The 20,744-nt window shown below is 40.2% G+C and overlaps 1 protein-coding gene across 1 annotated transcript in view; it reads left to right on the top strand.

Annotated features, from left to right (window-relative positions):
* The window catches only part of LOC140237452 (dual 3',5'-cyclic-AMP and -GMP phosphodiesterase 11A-like), a 107,907-nt gene that overhangs the window by 21,746 nt on the left and 65,417 nt on the right, over window positions 1-20,744 (top strand). Inside the window, exons 3-5 of the mRNA XM_072317378.1 lie at window positions 3,228-3,383; window positions 14,954-15,043; window positions 19,486-19,626. Of these exons, the coding sequence (XP_072173479.1) occupies window positions 3,228-3,383; window positions 14,954-15,043; window positions 19,486-19,626 (387 nt within the window). The remainder of the gene's footprint in view (window positions 1-3,227; window positions 3,384-14,953; window positions 15,044-19,485; window positions 19,627-20,744) is intronic.

The following is a 20,744-nucleotide window of genomic DNA, read 5'->3' as shown; positions in this document are numbered from 1 at the left end:
AAAAAAAAAACGACTGTAGTACTTACCGTATATAATATATATACTATCGAATCAGCGTGCGGGTAAGTCGCTTAATCCACAAAGACTACATGGTTGTATGGCGTTATTAAAACGTTGCAAAAGGAATTGGGCAAATTCGCATCCTCGTCCCAGTATTCGCCAGCGGCCATAATTGAGAAATTCGAGCCACGCTTTCGCCACCATATTCAATTTGACCCTCAGGAGTTCTTCTCTAGTCTGCATATTACATACGAATAAAAGTGAGCGAACCCTCGTCAGCTTCTGAGTATCACTTGTGCGGTCAACGACAAAAATCACATGCCTGAATATGTGTCCGTTCGATGGGCCACCCACACGCTTTGGAAGTCGTGGGGTTGATATACACCTGTAATGACTTCATATCTTATGTAGAAAGCGCGCCGCCCCATGAAGTCTAAAATAATGTGAGCGGCTGTGTTAGCCATCATTCGCGCTGTTATTTCTCGAAACACAACCTGTTGAAGTATAGGTGGTTCAGTCAGGTCTATGTTACAGCCAGTGGCATGGATTTTGTGATGGCTAACTTCAGCTGTCCACATTCATGGACCGACCGTAGTTGTTTTGTTTACGTTCGCAATGGATGAAATGACTGTAAATGACTGTGAACTTTGAGAGAGGAACTTACAAAACAGTGCTGTGGTCAGAAAGTAGTTCAAGAGAAGCTATAGACAATGATGATGCCGAGAGAACAACAGTCCCTCCACGAAAAGTGGTAGTGTATTGTGAAGATGTAACCATGTTTCAACAATTAGTACAATATAATGAATAAATGTAGTGATGTATTAACAACCTGAACACTTTGACTTGACTAAACAAGGTGTGAATAAGTATCAGTCATTTACGAAGGAATCAGAGTGTCGTTCGATGCGAAGTTGAATAAGTCGCATCCTTAACGTGATTACAATTGAAGGAATGATGACAAACGTTCTCTCAGGCAGAGATTTAACCCAGTTTGAGTTAATGTTTTAAAGTGTTCAACGTTACCACCAGTGAAGTAATTTAATGCCTTTGAGCAAACAACCACGCAATCGACGTCTTTGTCACCTCCGAAGGGCTATAGACAATGATAATAACAATGCTTTGCTCAAGAACACGATCGCTGTTGCCAATGGACTTGAATTGGAGACCGCAAAACTGAGTCACTGGTCTTGTCGAGTGATCAAGCCACAGCAGCTCACGTGGAAATACATGCTTATATGTAACAAGGCTTACAAACATTAAAATGGACAAAGTCCTTTTGTCCTCGAGTACTGCTCCATTATACACCGCTCAAAGCTTTGTATGAGAGGAATTGCGAAAATGGGAACAATCACTGGAATGAAAGAATGTACTTTTTATTAAGTGTCTCCTTCAGCGTTTTCGTAGTATTCACCGGGCCTCTAGGCAGTGGATGTTAATGTAAGCCTTGGACAGCAGCTGCGCGTCGAATTAAAGACAACGTGTTCACTTCGTTGAAAAGGACTCGCGATATATTAACTTCCTACACCTGACAGATACCAGCCTAGCTCAAGAATCCTCAGCTCGGAATCAACTGCTTTATAGATGTTGGTGTAATGTATATATAGGTCACTGTACGTTACATTTTGGAACTAGTTGTAGGTTGATGCAAGGCCGCTTAGGAAGTTGGAAATAAGGCAGTCAACCATTTTTCAGCAAGACTCGCTTCGTTTGAACGCAGCATTTGAAAACTTTTTTTTTTTTAAACCGGCGGACTGACCTACATAATTCCTTAAAATGAGGTTTTTGTATTCTTACTATCTTATTTCCATGGGACGACTGACATGCGTCGTCGCCTTCGACATCAAGAAAAAAATGTTTACTCATTCCTTTTAAATCTTCTTTAAACGTCATTCCATGAATCCATTGAATAGGATATATGGTCCGTTCATCAGAAGATACAATGCATTATGAACACGGAGAGTTACGTTTATCATAAACAACATCATACTGTCACACAAATTTATCAAGGTGTCTTTGATTGCCCGACATGCATATGGAGAAAGTTTAATAGACCGCCAAAACACCCTAAGGCACAGAAAAATGTTGAAAAGACGAAGGGGTCAAGAAGAGTACGGAGACAGACAAGCGTGAAGCAAAATCACTACGTCAGAAGTAGGAAATATACAGTATGAGAGTGTAAGGTAAGCCTTCAAACATGCTGGCTAAGAAATAGAGCAGTTCATAGCATTACGTAAGTGTATCAGCAAAGAACTAATACATATAATCACGCAGTGCAGCTGTTTTGATAGGGTCAGCTAAACTTCTTTGGTTCAGCAGCCTTTCCACTTCCTTTATCCTCTACATAATGCAGGGAAATTCCTCTAGCTTTAGAACGCCATCATACTGCCTAATTCCAGTGTATACACGGCGACAGAAAAACTATCTCACACAATCTATCTCCTATATGCAAAATTTGAATGAGAATGAAACTCGAAAGGAGCACAGTAGTACTGTAGTGAATTTTGACTTTGATATGCAATGCATTTCCTAATACACTAAACGTTTGGATTTTCAGGAATGTGTGTTTTTTAAAGTTCCTTATGAATTTCGAATTCAGTTAAAATCCTGAATTCACGTTTCATGTTTTCGAAGAGAATGAGTGATTAATGAGTTTATATGTAATTCAGACAGACGTATAGCGAGCACGAGCGCGATCGCGATCGCGAGCGCGCGTGCCTCGTGTGTCTATATTATGTGTGTGCTTGGAAGTGGGCGTGAAAATATAGATTTATTTCTGTCTTTCACTTGTAATGATAAAGGGAGCAGTAAATCTCAACTGTCATACATGGGCTAAAATATGAGTCCAGGGGAGACCCGGCATGCATCTTTCTATCCGCTCATGATCAGCAGGCGAATGCGTCGATTACCGGGGGATTGCTGCTTGACACCAGTCATGATAAATGGAATCGGGCAGTCTCCACTTGTCAGTGCGCGCGCCATACTACTTGCCTGGTAGGCTGCCCACGCTAATCAGACGCGGGAACGTGATCAATGTTTACATCCCGGGCTTGTCAGCGCCCTGATTGAATATCCCGAGAGATATCACAGAGGGATACATTTTTTATTTCAGTTCGTTTGTCAACGGCGGGACAATTTACGCCAACGAAAGAGAAGAAAGAGCAAGTGAGATAGAGAGACTGAAAGACTGATAATGATGCGATCTCTCGTTTTCTTATGTTTCTCTCCAGGAACCACCGTGTCTGAATGATGCTCAACCAAATCTCGGCTCGAGGGCAGAATCGCTCCTCTGCCTACCAATCAGAAACAGTGAGGATGACGTCATCGGTGTGGCGCTGGTTGTGAACAAGGTCACCGGGACGCCCTTTTCTGCGGACGACGAAAAGGTGCTTGACTGATTTTATGTACCGTTTTTATTGCTATAAGATTGTACTTCTTTTTCTCAAAGCTGAATTCTGACAGAGCATACTATTTCCAGACACTTGCACGTGCTATTCTGTCGTCGTCGTCGTCGTTGTTGTTGTTGTTGTTTAGAAAATGACTTCAGAACCTGTTCTTGACAATCGCCTTCCAATGTACGTGCACGACATTAATGTTCAATCCTAGATGTAACGATAAAGAGAAAATATCGTGACCATCGCCTTCCAATATACGAGCACGCCATTAATGGTCAGTCCTAAATGTAACGATAAAGAGAAAATATCGGCAGGACGAGATTATGAAGTCTCAGGCGTGAAGATCAATGTTGACATTATTTTGCACCGATTTGATGAAAGTGAAAATTGTATAATGCGCCCGCGTGTGTGTGATACCAATGAAAAAAAAAACCAAAAACGAGCGTAGTAGGGCATATGGATAATACATTCCAGGATTTCTAAAGTGGGCAAACTCAGCTCAAGTTCTCGGCATGCTGGGGTCATCCATCATCTTTGTCAAAGCAATGGTCGAAACTTCGCTGAATTGAAATAAGGAAGTTCTATGTGCTGCTGTTACGCACTTTCAATACCTCGCCTAGTTCTATATAACGCACTTGGTTTCCGTGTGGGCAGGGTTATAAAAGATTTAATCTATTTCCGGCACCGATCATCTCTGCAGGGAATGGACGAACTTGATAACCTTTTCAGCGGAGGGAAAGTGGTCGTAAAACACGCACATCTAGTCAGAGACCGTAAAAAGGATGATGCACATTGTTTGGATTCTGTAATTGATAAAGTTCCGGCAATTTATTAAATGTAAATTAACGTTTACTTTGTAAATCCCGTAGCGCTTTTCTTTGAAAGTGTGACGAACCCAGATGGCGAATGGGATACGATGCAATGCCTTGATAGTATGCATGGCAACCCCATCGAGAAAATTAACTCTCTTGTTATTACACGTATCCCGCCTATAGAAAGCTAGACGGGATTTAGAATTGGTAGGTCCGAGAGAGTTATCTACAGGTCATAAACCAAGGCAATTACGAATAACGAGAGTAATGAACCTCAATGTAGCATGCCAATCAGTCACATTTAGTGCCAGTTTTCTGACAAAAGCAAAAACCGTAAATGGATGATTCTGTCCGTCGAAACACTGTCACGGAATATCCACTGGCTTACAAGTGAAGTAGGCCTAGAAAAGGAGTGACTCCAGGTGTATCAACGGACGGGCAACGAGACACTCGTTACCTCCTTGGCTGTGAATATGATAACCCTTCACATCTCTCAACACACACACACACACACACACACACACACACACACACACACACACACACACAAGCACACACACAAATGTGACCAAATTACGAACGAAACAAAAATATGATCAGCGTCACGCATGCCCAAATCAGATTTCCAGTCAGATTATTTGAATACAAACCGTGTTGACGTATGTATACTGCGTTTTATAGCTTACGAAAAGAATTTTCCGGATATCTTCAGGAACAGTTAACAGCTCTTTAAGAACTGACTTGTTGTTATACCAAAACAAAGGTGCTGGAAATGGAACGTACTGCAGAAAAGCAAGGTTTGTAATTTGCAGTCTCCTCATGAACAACAACTAATTACTGAGCTAACAAAACTAAGGTAGATTGCCTAAAAATACAAAGAGAGACAAGAAAAAAAAAATGTACACATACCTATATACAAAAGCATGAGGCAGCTGTCTTGTAGAAAAAGATGAGCATGGAAGGAAAAGCAGAAAGGGACTAAAAGAGGACAGGGAAAATGGGCAACGGAAGAGGATTTTAAAGGTCAATACCAACGCACCAGTTGCATGAGTTTACCGAGGTATAAAAAGATTGTGTTTTACCATAAATAAACATGTTAACGGTCGAGGTGAAGTTGAGGATTTAGAATTACGGCTAACAAGAATATAAAACCTATGATACATAAGAATTTATAAGAATCAATGTCTTTAATTTAAAGGTAAACCAAAACTTGAAGCTGAATTCTATTGCGGGGTAATAAGAGAATTCCAAAATTCAGAGATGGAAGAGAAGGATCACCTCTCGTCTCTGACCCGTACACCCGTTACCTTCCGGCGCGCCGATAGTCTCCGATTTCTTTCTCTATATCTACTTTGCAGCCACCGTAGCATGAGGACAAAGCTGACGAGAACATTCAACCCCTTTAGCCACAAAATTCCCTGTTTTTTGCCTCCGTGATCCCGCAAAAGTCATTCCAGGGTAGATGCATCGCTGAGGCGATGGGGGCGATGCTTTGGAAGATAAGGCGGACGCGTTGTTTAACCTTTGTCCCTTGGTTAGCCGCGGAGATGACAGTTTTCTCCCGGCTAACAGAGAAACCACAATGCGAAGTTACCGTTTAACATAAACATTAAAAAGCGCAGCCGGGCAATATTACGAGGAGAAACGAATGCATGCTTGTTGTTCACTACACTGGTTTATGAACAATAAACCTATTAGGCAATAAAGTAATACCTCGAAACTAAAGAACTGTTTGACTATATTCGTTAAATGTGTGCATACCTCTCCAACAAAGGCTGTTCCTAGCAATCATAAAATCTGCTTCAGGCTGTATACCCGACATGCCAATAAACGATACATGCAATGTCGATCTCAAGAATCTCTATTACCTGAAGTTATTTTGTTCAGAATAGGTGAATTGAGCGGGTCATTACTTGCTGCATGAGGGAAATTGTCAAGACAAAGTGTTTGAAAAAAAAATCACTGAACTTCGCCGGCTAAGAGGGGACCGGACACAGCAGCCATTATTATTCAGAATGCTAGCCCTAACCGCAGAGCAGTGACACACAACAGTTATGATTCTTCTCCTGTCCCTAAAAGAACATTATAGAGAACTACTCTGAATAAAAATCTCTGTCACAAAATTGAGAATCGAGAGACCAGCCAAACCAGACTAGAAGGTAATGTCAAACCGCGGATTCAAAATCTACCTCCATTTTGAAAGGATATTGTGTGCCCACTTCTCAATGTTCGTCACTTCTTCAGCAATCCACTCTTTTAAGCACTGAAACACTGAAAAGAAACGTATCTTAAAAGCGTAAACCGTTAGTCAATGTGATTACAGGAAGTTGCAGTTGTTTTATATGTTGAATCTGATTAGTGTCTATTGTGCCTTAATATTGAAATCATGGCATGCACTATTCCCTTCTAAATTGCAGAACCTGCTGTTATGTCACAATATTGTTTGTATTGTGACTCATACGCAGCGTTTGGTCCGCTTCTGCATGATGTAGTATAATTTGAACACCTCAAATATTGTTATGACATAAGCTTCACGAATCTCTGCCTATTTGAAACCTTCACGGACTTTAAATAAAGCTTTCATGAACTGCGATGATTTACCTCAGTCGGTAGCGCGCCTGCCTCCAGATCCAAAGGACCCGGGTTCGATTCCCTGGTCTATCTCAGCAATGTTATGTGTAATCATACAGTCCCCTCTGGTAAGAGGCAAAACACTCTGTCAGTCCGATAGGACATGAAGTGGATGTCCCGTGTGTGAGAGAGTTACAACTCAGGCTCATTAAAGATCCCGATTCCTTCTTTCGTCGAAAAGAGCAGGGTGTTTAACCCGGTGAAATGATCTCTCCTCACATCAAATTAGACCCCGAAGACCAGCTGGTTCAGCTGAATATGGGCTATCCGGCCATTATCTCAGATGGAAAAATTAAACAAACAAACAAACAAACAATTAAACAACTGCGTCTATGGATTCCTTTGAGTAGCTTATTGTGGATGTATTTAGATGCCTTTCGGATAACTAACGGCACTGAGTGAAAAATAATACAAGGGACCCGTTGCATAAAAGTTACTATTATGGTAACTTTGCCATCTAATGGTAACTACTATGGCAACAATACTCAACAGCCAATCAAAATCAAGAATTCCATGGAAGTTACCACTGGATGGCAAAGTTACCATAATAGTAACATTTATGCAACAGGCCCCTGTTCGCATGCGGCCTAGAAAACTTTCGAATTCATAAGTGAAACCGCATTTCAGCGTTATCCCATTAAAGACATCGAGTGCATGAGATTGATCTCGGTAAAAAGTGTTGAACTGTGCCGTATACAAGTAGACTGCGCTGTAAGACTATTTTCACGAGTATGAAAAAAAAAAATAAGCTAGCTGGAATGTCTGAAAACATGCTTTCGCTCCCAAAATATCTATTTATTATAGGAATATCACCATGTACAGGCATGTGGAACCGTCTAACATTGCTGACTACCTCTAAAGGGAAAATTGAGTAGGGTAAATCCGTTCTCGCAAAGATTTTCACATTTTGAAGTATTTAACTATATACTTAGTAGTTCTCGTTCTCATAACATAAGTCTTACCCAATATCAAGGGTTCGGTGTAAAAATGGCAGAGGTAAAAATGGCAGGGGTAAAAATGGCAGAGGTAAAAATGGCAGGGGTAAAAATGGCAGAGGTAAAAATGTCAGAGGTAAAAATGGCAGGGGTAAAAATGGCAGAGGTAAAAATGGCAGGGGTAAAAATGGCAGAGGTAAAAATGGCAGAGGTAAAAATGACAGAGGTAAAAATGGCAGGGGTAAGAATGTCAGAGGTAAATAATTATGTCAGTGGTAAAAATGTCAGAGTTAAAGTTGTCAGTGGTCGAAATGTCAGTGGTCAAAACGCTATAGAGATAAGATTGCCATTGATAAAAATGTAGTTGTTGAAATGCAAGAGGACGAGGTAAAAGTGACATTTTTTTTTCCTTCATGTTTCTGACACCTTTCTCGCAATACGCGCTTTTCGTACCTTCTGAAATAAAGCACGAGTGGGGGAGACCGGGGAGAAATGGGACACTCAAGTAACCTGAAAAATGCTTGGCCAGTCAACAATCCAATTATATATCAGTAAAAAGATGAGCCTCGGTACACCTGAAAATGGACATATCATAACCACTATACAGCTCTACAGGTATAGTCAGTAAAATATCAAACTTACTATAGATCTGGTAGGTCCTATACTATGTTAATAGGCATTTTAATAAATGTGCAAACTTCTGAAAATAAAATTGCTTGATAACAGACATGCATGCAGGTATGAAAAATTGGCAGGGATCTTTTACTGTTTCTGTTACCACTGGGAGCCATTCAATAGGGCAGTGTTACATTTCTCCCCGCGACATGTAAATCCTACTTTGGTCATGATGGTTATCCAATTTCTCTCCAGGTTGTCTCATTTCTTCCCGCTTAATGTCCCAATCCCCCAAAATTAGGGGTTAAACAAATCATTAATTACTCGAATGTTTTATATATAAAGGGGTATCACTAAATACTCTTAGTGGGGCAGCTTAGGAAACCTATTGTGATACAAGCACCAAATTTGGCACATTTAATGTACATTAACATATTGCAAACATTTCCAGATATTGGGCCACTTGGAATTCTCTCTTTATGTCCGCCATATTGGATTTCAAAATGGTCGCCATTTGAAATCTACAATTGCGAATATCTCTGGGTCTCATGGTGCTATTGACCTGATTCTGATGTGTTCCTTGATATACGCCCATGCTTTGGGGCAACAGCTAAGTTTGAAAGGCATCAAACATTTACATTTTTTCGCCTGCGGAATCCTTCAACAATGATTGAAAGAAATCCCATGGCAAACTATCGGTTTTTACTCTCACTGAACAGTCTATTGCTAAAGTTCGTCTCCAGTCTTAATAGGCATAAGTTTGTAAAGTGACCACAAAGTGTTTATTAAACTTCGAGATATTTGTTTTTGCGCCATGTGATACTTGAACAATGTAATAAAATATTTTGCAAGAGCTTACTAATGTCTGCCGATACATCTGCTGTAGTTTGTTTTTTGCGTTTTGTAATTTTACTTCTACTCGTCGTGATCAGGCCTTGTGAGATAAATAGGCTCCTATGAAACCTGAATGTTTTCGTATAGGAAAACCCGTTGATTGTAACGTTAGCCAGATATAAGTAATTTCTAAGTCCAGAATTATTTAGCATGTAACAAACCTAGCGGATTTTATACAATTCTGATATTCACCATGCATTATGATGATGGCATGTAACCATCAGGAGGTAAATCATCAAGAAGGCGAGAGAACCTCTTTGATATAACAGGCAAACTCCACAACACCATGCTGAAGGGCATAATGCTTATGAATATATCGTAGTGCAAAATGAACTTATATTCATTATTCATGAAACTTTATGATACCACAGTTTCCGGGTTTCACCCCGAGAACAACATGATAACAACATGGTATACAATCCGATAAAGTAACACTAGCTGCCCTAGATTTTTAATCCTTCATTGTGTGATGATAATTAAAGATGTTCATTAATAGCATGATTAAAGGAGAAATATCTATATTTCCAAAGAAACATAATAGTACGTTATCCGTTAAGACAGATTGAAATATGTCGTGCCCCACACTGCGCATCATTATTTTTTTAAATTAAAGATGTTCAATGTAAATGCAATTTTACTAATAGCTAATAGAATAAACATTCTTCAAATCTGCAGTTTGGATTTCATAATTCGATGAATACAGTTTGCTCTGGCTAAGTTATCATTCAAAACCTCTTCATACGTTTATCTCCGACGAAATCGCTCTCATTACTTCTAACATTTTACCTCTGACATTTTTACCTCCGACATTTTTACCTCTGCCATTTTTACCTCTGCCATTTTTACCTCTGCCATTTTTACCTCTGCCATTTTTACCTCTGCCATTTTTACCTCTGCCATTTTTACCCCTGCAATTTTTACCTCTGCCATTTTTACCTATAATGCCATTTTTACCTCTGACATTTTTACCTCTGACATTTTTACCTCTGCCATTTTTACCTGGCACCATATCAAGACAGTAGCGGCATACAGGAACATGCACCTAGGATTTAAACATGAAAGCATTGTAAAACGATGTCTTTAATATCACGGCATGTTTCCCTCTTTTATGCCTTCCTTTTCCACCACCTCCCCCTCAATTCCAAACAACTTCATTAGAAGTAACCCGCTCCATTAGTGAAAAATACGCGTTTCATTAAATTTCACCGCGTTTTTAACACCCTTGTTTTCTCTCACCTTGAGACTGGTGTGACGCTGTTCTAATGTGTGGTAGTTTATACAGAGTCACGCAAGGGAACACCACATTGGATGACATGAGTGGGAAAGAACATAAAATTGTTGCTCCGAAAACAACGCATTATTGGGGTGTACATTAGAAGTGCCGCACAGTCCCGTGTGGGGGTACTTGATGATACGAGTTCTGCTCGGATTAATCAGCACCTTGTGAACGCCCGTCACCCCATCCACTATCCTCTATACAAGGCGGAAAATAGAAACGAATCGTTTAGCCATGAGGCATACAAGGGGCTACGAGGGACGAGTTGGAATTGAGCGCGGCTTTTAAGGTAGTCAATTTATCAAGATGTCCTCTTTCCCTCGATTACACGCTCAATCATGTTATCTTATCCTTTATGGCCCACTGTCCACTCCAAGTTGATGTACAATCACATTATTCGGGATAATTAACACACCCTATAAACACAACTCCAAGAAGGAAATCGATGCATCTCAAGTAATAGACTTCTCCTATAGCTAAGGAACATACAGTGTGAACTTGTATTGTACATTCTAGCAACAGGTGTACTTACACTGACGAAGTGAGATACATCCGGCACGACAAAACTTACACTTTCACTCAATATTCACGCATGTTTTCACACTAAGCAACCATTCTCAGGAATTTACAACCACAAGCAGCTTGGGACTAACCACGCCTGCGTTGACTGTTCATTTTTTTCTCGTTGTATCTTATTTTCGCTTACCTAACCCGCGGCATCGACTGCCTCTCAAGCTGTGTCTTTCTGTCTCACGATAATCTGAGGTAATGGGGAAATTCCCTAAGTGACGATGAACTTTGGAAGGGTGTGATGCTCAAAGTGTTGCAGGAGTTCTTATCACTTTCCAATGTGCCTGCTTCAGCATGATGTAATTGCATGATTATGCGCGACTGAACATTGCCAGTAAAACTTTTCGCTCAACACACAAGCAGAAAGCCAGTAATCCTCTACAAAACAAACAGCTGTATAGTGAATTAGTTTGAGTATAAAGTGGTTGCCTGACTAGGGAATACCGACATGGTTAACTACTTTCACTCATCGATTGTAGTGAGCCCTGTACTCTACGGCCTGACATTCGTTTCTCTTTCATCTCATTTGAATTTCTGCCTGCTACTCAAAACCAGCTTTACGCTGCTGGATACTTCATGAAATATATTCCCCTCTAAAACACTAATACTCCTTGCACTGTCGAGACGACGTACACCGCGCTACATTGATTTTTTCCAAGTCACTGCCGTACATTGCTGCCTAGATAACACGTCATCGTGACGTCATAAAAGGGTTTAGTTCGACATTTACGGTCCACGTTATGCCACGCCAGGGACCATTTCTCGGATAATATGTCCGCATGTTAGTGAGATAAGAGATATCTCATAAAATTACGCCAAGGATTTTCGTCGCCTTCTTCTAATAGTGCTGCGTCATTCTACCGGCCATTAGGTTTTCTCAAGCTCTTATATAGCTCTATTCCCCTTCCCGAACCCCTCCCCACCACCCCCCCGCTACAATCATCCAAAGTGGATGCGAGCGTAATGCCATACATGTATAAAGGCATGGATACCAGCAGGTTTTCATGTGAATGCAAGTGATGTAACTATGGTAGGAACAACGTTCTGATACTGATGGCTGAACATCTGATTAGCCCCATATGGTACCGTAAGACCAATCTCTATACTCGCGCATCCATACTCTTGTATACATGCATTATCAACATACAGATACAACAGTGTTAACAAAGAAAGAGATAGACTTAACCTCTTTATGTGAAAGTGTGCGTGTGTTTTAGGTACTCCCATGCATGGCTAACTCGCTAGGTACCAGGGTCCTAACAAATTACAAAGATGGATCCCACATTTCAGTTTGTGCAAGGTCACGCGCCTCAGCCCGCTCGCAAGTGTGTGTGTGTTTGTTTGTATGTACAATTACTCAAAGGATATAAGATAAGATTGGATAAGAACGAATGTCGTTAAAGTCTTCGTGTTCTTTTTTTTTTATGTTTTTTACTCATTTGATATTTACATTGCTGACGCTATACATGAACATTTCCCCCACCCCCCCCCCAAAAAAAAAGAGAGGAGAGCAAGAAAACCAGAAATCGCGAAATGTGTCGTTTCTCTCAAACAGGAAACCAAGAAAACCAGAAAGCGAAATGCGTCGTTTTCATCAAACCACTGCTGGACCCCCTTCAGCGTTCTTTCAGCGAAAATGGAAAATGTTTGTCCTATCGATTCTTCCATGAGCGATCGATACCGGAAATCAAGCCACCTGCATTTTAATATCCGATTTTCTCCCGTTACCCAACAGAGGTATGAATAAATAACGGTTTAGGAAAGGAAGAATATTAATAACTCTTTGTGCGCTCCTCTTTGAGTGGGTGTTTTATCGTCAAACGGGTGACGTATTGGGAGATTTAAAGAGCCACCCTGTCCCCATGATATACTGACTTGATGCTTTGTACTCACTATTGGAATATTCTACATGTTTATAGTGGCAGTGGTGGTTATAGACAGGCGCGAGGATGATTGCCCCAATAGCACCGAACCAGCAGCATACAATCTGACGATGGATGGAGAACCAATCAGGGTCTCATCAAAGAATCATCACCATTATTCCCATCCCGGGGATGCTATCACGTCGAAGAGCATAAATATACGAGCATTGTTGGCCTCCCCAGCAAGAGGTCAAAAGTCGTTTACCCACACACACTGACTCGCACACCAAAACAAAGCAACAATTAAGGAACATATTGTCCCACTTCGGCGCTTCTTTGATTGGCAGAATAAAGAACCATACAGTTGTCATTTCTAAGAAGTCAGTATTCATTTCCCCCGAAAAAAAAATAAAGTTCAAATGAATCGCAATCAGAATACTATATTGATGTTACTTATCAGTCGTGGTCGTACAGTTTGAAGTAAATACGTTACTCACTAGGAACTGTCATACAATACCATTGTAAAGGTAGGGAATCCCATTTGCATGCCTTAAATGAAGAGTTGTATAAATACAGTGGTATGTTGAAGAGAGTATCATTTTAGAAACTCCCATAAAGTATTGAAAGTGGAAGGTAACATTTAGTACATTTTTATTGACCGTTAGATTTTGAATTGATTTTTTTTTTCGGGGCTCACCGTAAATTCCAGTACTATTACTATTCCATTACTAGGCTACCTTTGCAGACCCATGCACTGCATGTGTGTCCATCATGTATATTTTGTGAAGAAAGTTCATCAAAACTTACAAACATTTCTATATACATTCTTGCCACACACTCTATATGTTATTACATCAGCTCTTATACTTTTAGATTTGTGTTTAGATAAAAGACACAGAAGACTGCAACAAAAAGGCTTAAGTGTGGCTGACACACAAAACTACTGAGTAGTTGAGTTTTGTGCATTATTCAAATTGTAGATAACTGTTGACTTCCAAATTTCTCAGCAGTGGCCTAAACAAGTCCCCGGAGGTTCATATTTAATGTTTTGCTGCACTTTGGGAGGTCTGTAAAAGGTATCCCCTACTTTAAAGTAAGAGGAAGTGTCATCAAAGCGAAAAAGCGAAATAAACAGATTAACCTGTAGTGGAATAAACAAGTAAAATGCGATACTAAACCAAGCATTTATTCCCTAGGAAATGAAGACGGCCATTTCAAAAAAAAGAAAAAAAAAAGAAAAAAGAAAAAAAAAGAAGGATTTATTCTAATTTCCATATACGTATACATATAGACAGGGGGAGATAAATGGTAACTCGTATGTCGACAAATTGCACCAGAGTCACACTGTGAAGGTGGGATAGTGGTACAGGTGTCTGTAGACATCCCTACGGTGTATATCTATAGGACCAGTATGTGTATGGGGGTGGGTGGATGGATGAGAAATTGTGCACAACGCAACTCCTTCCTGATATCTCTATCCTCTAGAAAGATATTTTATATCATATTCAGCACTTTGCATTTCTATGCACGAATTCCTATACAAGCATTGTAACAGTACCTCATGCGGTATGGGATACGAAGTATCAGCTGTGTCATTGTCTCAGCTACTATACTCCTTCACACCCCACTCAGGCATTGGTGACACAGGGCAATTTTAAAATGACTTTATTGAGTAGCATCCGGCAGACATCACTCTTTATTCAGAGCGTGAAAAGCTACGGAAGATGAGGGTGCCAGATTACCTTCAGTGTTAAGTTCCCTCCGAACAAGTGTCTTTGAACTTAAGGGAACACTGAGCGTCACTGTGCCGCCAATATCAGTGTCACTGTTTTTATTATCATGATTATCATTTTCATTGTTATTGTATTCATTGCCAGTGTTGTGATTTAATCAATATTAACGAGACACCTATTATAGTAATGGCTGCTAACTTGCTCCTAACTGCCTTTCGTTCTCTCCTCTTCAGCTCTTGGAAACTTACCTCACCTTCTGTGGAATCGGAATCAGCAACGCGCAGCTCTTCGATACCTACATGAAAGAGTACGACAGAAATCGGGTGAGAATACCTTTGGTTTTGTCTTTGAACAGATTCTTTCGCATACAATCGCATGTATTATTCGTCCGGTGAGAATGAGAAGGGCGTTATGTTGCCACTACAGCCAATAGTGTTCGAGGCACCTTAACGCCCTTCTCATTCTCACGTCTCACTGCGCCTTGAGCACCTCACATAATCACATATATGTGATTATGTGAGATGCTTAAGGCGCAGTGAGAAATTTTGTCAAACCCAGATTAATCAAGGAGACAGTGAAAAATCAACAGGTGAATTATATGCGTATATTAACATAAAATGAGTTGGACAAATACCAGTCAGCGAATGGAGTACATCAAACTCTCGAATGGGCATAATGTTTTGGCATGTATGGGAAGACATTTTCATGTACACAAATTGTAAAAGACACAAAACGACAGAAATATACCTTTGACACAATCAATAGAATAATATGTTGTTGTTTTTTTAGTTTTTAACTTGATCATTTTGACACGTACGCAAATGTGTCATTTTTATAAGCAGCATGCACGTGAGACCCGAAAGCAGTGCGGGACATGCTTTGCTTGGTGACGATGCTGCTACGGGGAAAATTCAAGCGAAGACTTGCATCACCCTCAAAGTGCTTTGATTAAGACATACAGTATGACATAACAGATGGTGACTTTGCTATTGGAAATATATGAAATATTTTGACCTCGTGGTTTGAAATATACTATTTCAGGGAACTTATATGAATCACGTGATGATGGAGACTGACATCCACCATCATGTCAATAGCATTTCAAACCTTTCCAAGGGATCAGTACCCAGTGGTATGCATATAAGTCCCTCCCACGCCAGCCATCAATACAATGTTTGTGTGTTTGTGTGTGTTTGTGCGTAGATTCGACTATTTTTGGTACTCGCTTAATCACATTCCATGTTGGTGCCATTTGTCATGCTCCAGTACTGCTAAGAAAACACCCATATTTCTAATCATGCTAATGTTAACAGCGGCAAAACGCTGTAATATTTCATATTAATAGTGCGTGGATGGTGTTTACATGAGGAAGTCATTAAGGCACCTAATTTCTCTCTCGTGTCTCTACTCTGCAGACTCAATATTCGGATGTGCTTGAGAACACACTAACGAATATATATATATATATATATATATATATATATACATACATATATATGTATACACACACATACATATATATATATATATATATATGTATATATATACATGTATATATATATATGTATATATATACATGTATATATATATATATATATATATATATATATATATATTATATATTATACACGTATATATATATTCACATCCTTTATACATATAGTTTTCCCCCACACACATTACAACCTGTTGCTTTGCATCATTAATGCAAATGATCTCTTAGCATGTGTTATCATAAATCAAACTAATCCATGGTATTTTGTCCTGCAACAGTTCGTCCTTGATTCACGAATGGAAGGTCTGAAATTTACGGATGGGTCTTTCTTTTTTTAATGCGTATATTCGTTATTAATATAAGTTTTCCATATAGACTTTGGAAGTTTGCATGCAAGAAGTAGTTTGTGTCTCTACGGTTTTGTCTTTGCGGGCGCATGATTCTGCTTTGGTGTGTTTGTGTGTGTGTGTGTGTGTGAGTGTGTGTGTGCGTGCGTGTGCGCGCACATCTAATCTAAACCGAAATCATAACTATACATTTTAAACACAGAAGTATATAGAATTTTCCATCATGTTGCATGCATCCCTCCCGGATATCCGCAATCACATCTGATATTCCTACTAGCTCAAAAACAGTAAAATCGCCTCAAAGCAGTAACCTGCCTGTATGTGATATTTTCGGCACTTACTTTCTTCTCAGCCTCCTCCGCCATGCGTTACTCGTCCTTCACTATTTGAGCCCTACGTCTCTCCTGCTTTCAGCAGCGAGTCAACTACAATGGAATCCGACGGATCGTAGCCACAACGAGAGACGTGTAAAAGGTTTCCATTATGAGAAAATGGCTCAAATGGGGACTTCTTCTCCAGGCGTTTCGTTGTTTTAGCTGACCCCTTTTCTTTCTCCAAGCCATCATTGATTAGGCCAGATCGATAGGGAATTGCCCTTTGCACTGCGCATGCTCACGACGGGGCTCCTTCGAGAAAATCCGCCTTTCCTTTACCCAAGTGCGTCCCAGTGTGCTCTCTAGAGGTTTTTCAATCGAGTCAAGCAAAATCCTACTAGGCCCTTATCACTTCGGATGCTGTTGTTGCAGTGCGTAAATTTTTTAGGCGAAGAAATCCCCTTTTTTTATTTCAAGAAGTCACTTAGAAACACGACAATGAGGTCGCCAACAGTGACAAGATATAGCGACACAAATTATGTAAAACCAGGCACTGATGCTCCACAACTGTTGAGGTTTTGAATGCTTGGAGAGTCAATAGGCTTCCAACGCGTGATGTTGTGTTAAAAAGGATAAACGTACAAACGATGCAAAGTGATAGATAATTTCACCACCACAAACAATCTTCAGCCATCACCTCGGTCAAGCTGGAAGAAATCACCGAAAGACAACCATTTTCAACTGGTTTCATGCAGTGCATTATATTCAAGGTTTAGGCCCGTGTCTTAATCGTGGTTACACGTATGATACAGATGACTTTGGTACAATACAATTCGATATAATCTCTGTTATACAGGTACCAAATAATGCCTTGGCCACACAAATTAGGAAAATTTAAAAACATGTATGTCAAATCTTTTTTCAGATACGTGGCAATGTGATTACACTAACATTGGAATATTATAGGAGAATTTTCAGGCTACCACCTGTAAGGTGGTCTGGACGTTGCTGAATGTGGCCAACAGAAAGAAGATAAAAAATTTTAAACGGTATTGAGGAGATTTGTGATAACAGGGGCCTTCGCGTACTTGAACACCACGCATCACAGTTCCACAGCGGGAATACTTGAAATCCAATGCAAAAAAAAAAAAAAAAAAAGAGAATCACAAACCGTAAAAAAAATTAGAAAACGGAGAGCCACCACACAAGTCAGTTTTGTACTCTCTGTTATTGCGTTACTCAACAATCTTATGAATATTCACGATCACAGTAATGGTGTAAATTCATATCGGTATGTCGTGCGAGAGAAAAAACCCCCCGGAAAATGAAAGAGAAAAACATGTTCACAAATGGTCTAAGGAAAAAAATGTAGAAGGAACTCCGCCTTTTTCTGACGCCGGAGGCCCTCTTACCCCTCTTTTCGCCTCTTCAGCTCCAGGGACGTGTTTTGTAATCCGACCGCGATAGCATTTCCTGCTTTGGCGCTTCGAATTCACGAGAATGAAAAGTTATGCCCGCGCGTATATGTGTGTGTGTTTGTACGTGTCAGTGTGTGTGTGTGTGTGTGTGTGTGTGTGTGTGTGTGTGTGTGTGTGTGAACTCTTTGATTTGGCCTTTTTTCAGGCAAGAAGATATTGAGTCTTGCAAGAGGAATGGAAGGTGATGGTGATGGGGGGGGGGATGGGGATGAGCTTGTTTTGCTCTGAGTCAGGACCTGTATTACGGGTGTGCCGACGGCCTTTTGTCTGATTGTGTGTACAATCAGGCTGATTTTGTCTTGTATCACACTGTCCGGGCACCCCCAATCCGCAAGACAGAAGAAAGAAAGGAGAAAGTATGAAAGGGAGGCAATGGGTAAAGAAAGGAAGAGAAGAGATGAGGGAAGAAGGACAAAGGAAGAGGAAGAACGAGAAAGAAAGACAAAAAGAAGACAGCGGAAAAAAGGAGATGACGAGAGAAAGGCGAGCATGAGGAAAGCCCGGAAATGCAATGGGACGACATCTAATAACGACAAGTTGATGAGCGATGGTAGAGGTGAAGTGGTGCGAATGAACGAGGTTCATGTTGTCCTACAAAGCCTTCCTCACTGATGGATCAGCTCTTAACAACTGTGATGACCCGGTCTGTGGGGGAAGCTGTGATTTCAGCGCCACGTTTCTGATTTCCTCCGCACAGTCGATATCAATATATTCCGCAACGCTGAGGCCTCGTCCAATCAATTTAAAGAATTGGTCTTGTTGAGAACTTTGATTTTCTTTTCTTCTGGTGTGCTTTTAAACGTGCCAGTATCAAACCCTGTCCCTCACAAAAGAGGCCACGAGCAGTGGATATGATATCATGCTTTAATCCTGTTTTTAAGATCGGTATAACAATTTGGTTTGCTCTGATTTCGCAAAAGTTGTCAAAAACAAAATCATGTCCAGAATTTAACCCATGCCGATTCTGCCCGCGTTTTAAAAGCAGTTGGAAATCCGACACTAAAAAAAAAAAAAAAAAAAACACCCTTAACATGTTCTTACTATTTCAGATGAAGTATAAATATTGTAATTTTCTGACTTCTTTCTAACTTTGTCATGTTTTCTCCTTCTTTTATTTCAATATTTGTAAAGAAACTGCTGGAGGTCGCCCACGATTTGTTCGAGGAACAGACAAGTTTAGACAACGTGGTTCAGAAGACTATGCAACGGGCACAATCCCTACTCAAGTGTGAACGCTGTTCCGTCATGATTATCAAAGATCCATCCGCCGAGGTAAGGACAATACATGTATATCCTTCAACAGGTTCTAGCATAACAATGAAGATGTAGACTATATGAATTAAAATGTATTAAGAATGTCATTATGAAATAGAGAGCATTTGCTATGCGATGATGACTCCAAAGCCGTCCGGAGGGTTAAAACGTACCTTACTTTGAGATCAATCCAAGACGTCTTTGGGGCAGAATGATGCCTGAAGAGTCAATTGTCGGTCGATCGCTGATATTTGAAACATCATTCTCAGAGAGCGATCAGTATACCTCTCTATATTATGCAAATACGATGATGGTTTGATGAGCTGCGAGGTTTCCCATAAAATCGCTCTAGCACCAGCATCTGTGTCACCTGACACAGAATACGCGTGGGTCTCGTGACAGCTCTGCTTTGCCCACTTGCTCGCATATTAAATTAAGAAACACGAATTCTTGGAAGCACAGCTTGTAGATGAGGTGACGATGTGAGTCATCTTTACATCAGTGCCGTGCTAAAATCTGTTCCAAGTAATTATCGGGGCACCCCTATCAATTAATGGGAACACCCTGTGATTCAGTGTTTTCCCATCTTGCGTATAGATCCTTAGATGGGCGGCATAATTTGCACAATAAATGGGCTGGCCGTATGATGTAAAAGAGCTCACAACCCCGTGTCATTTCGTAGCAACCTCACTCATTTTTTTTTTTTTTTTTTTTTTTTTTTACTCTGAACGTGTGAGCTTAGCATCCATACTTGACACAAATAGGAAAAGAATAAAAATATTGAATAATAAAATCAGAGTACCAATAGGTATGATACAAAAGCCCACTCTGATTGAAGTTTTCACTTTACCTGCTGCAGTTCTGTCGTTACATCAATCAAATATTTGAATAACACATCATCCAAACACAATACTGTAACTCACCTTGTACTATATCGGCAGACCATCAGAGTGTATAGTCAGTGAAGTTTTACACATAATTTTATGGTGGTCCGTAGATGGTTAGCTCCACAGTAAAGAAAAGGTCACTGTACTCGTGTTACACGGTCTTTGCAACTGAATATTTGCATATAGAACTGCAGCAAGTCTTTCTACAATGTAATAGTAAACGATGCAAAACATCTGAAGAAAGACAAC

Source organism: Diadema setosum, chromosome 14, assembly GCF_964275005.1.
Source record: "Diadema setosum chromosome 14, eeDiaSeto1, whole genome shotgun sequence".
Classification (NCBI taxonomy): Eukaryota; Metazoa; Echinodermata; class Echinoidea; order Diadematoida; family Diadematidae; genus Diadema; species Diadema setosum.
Note: the sequence above shows the minus strand (reverse complement) of the source record. Positions and strands in the feature narration are given on the sequence as shown.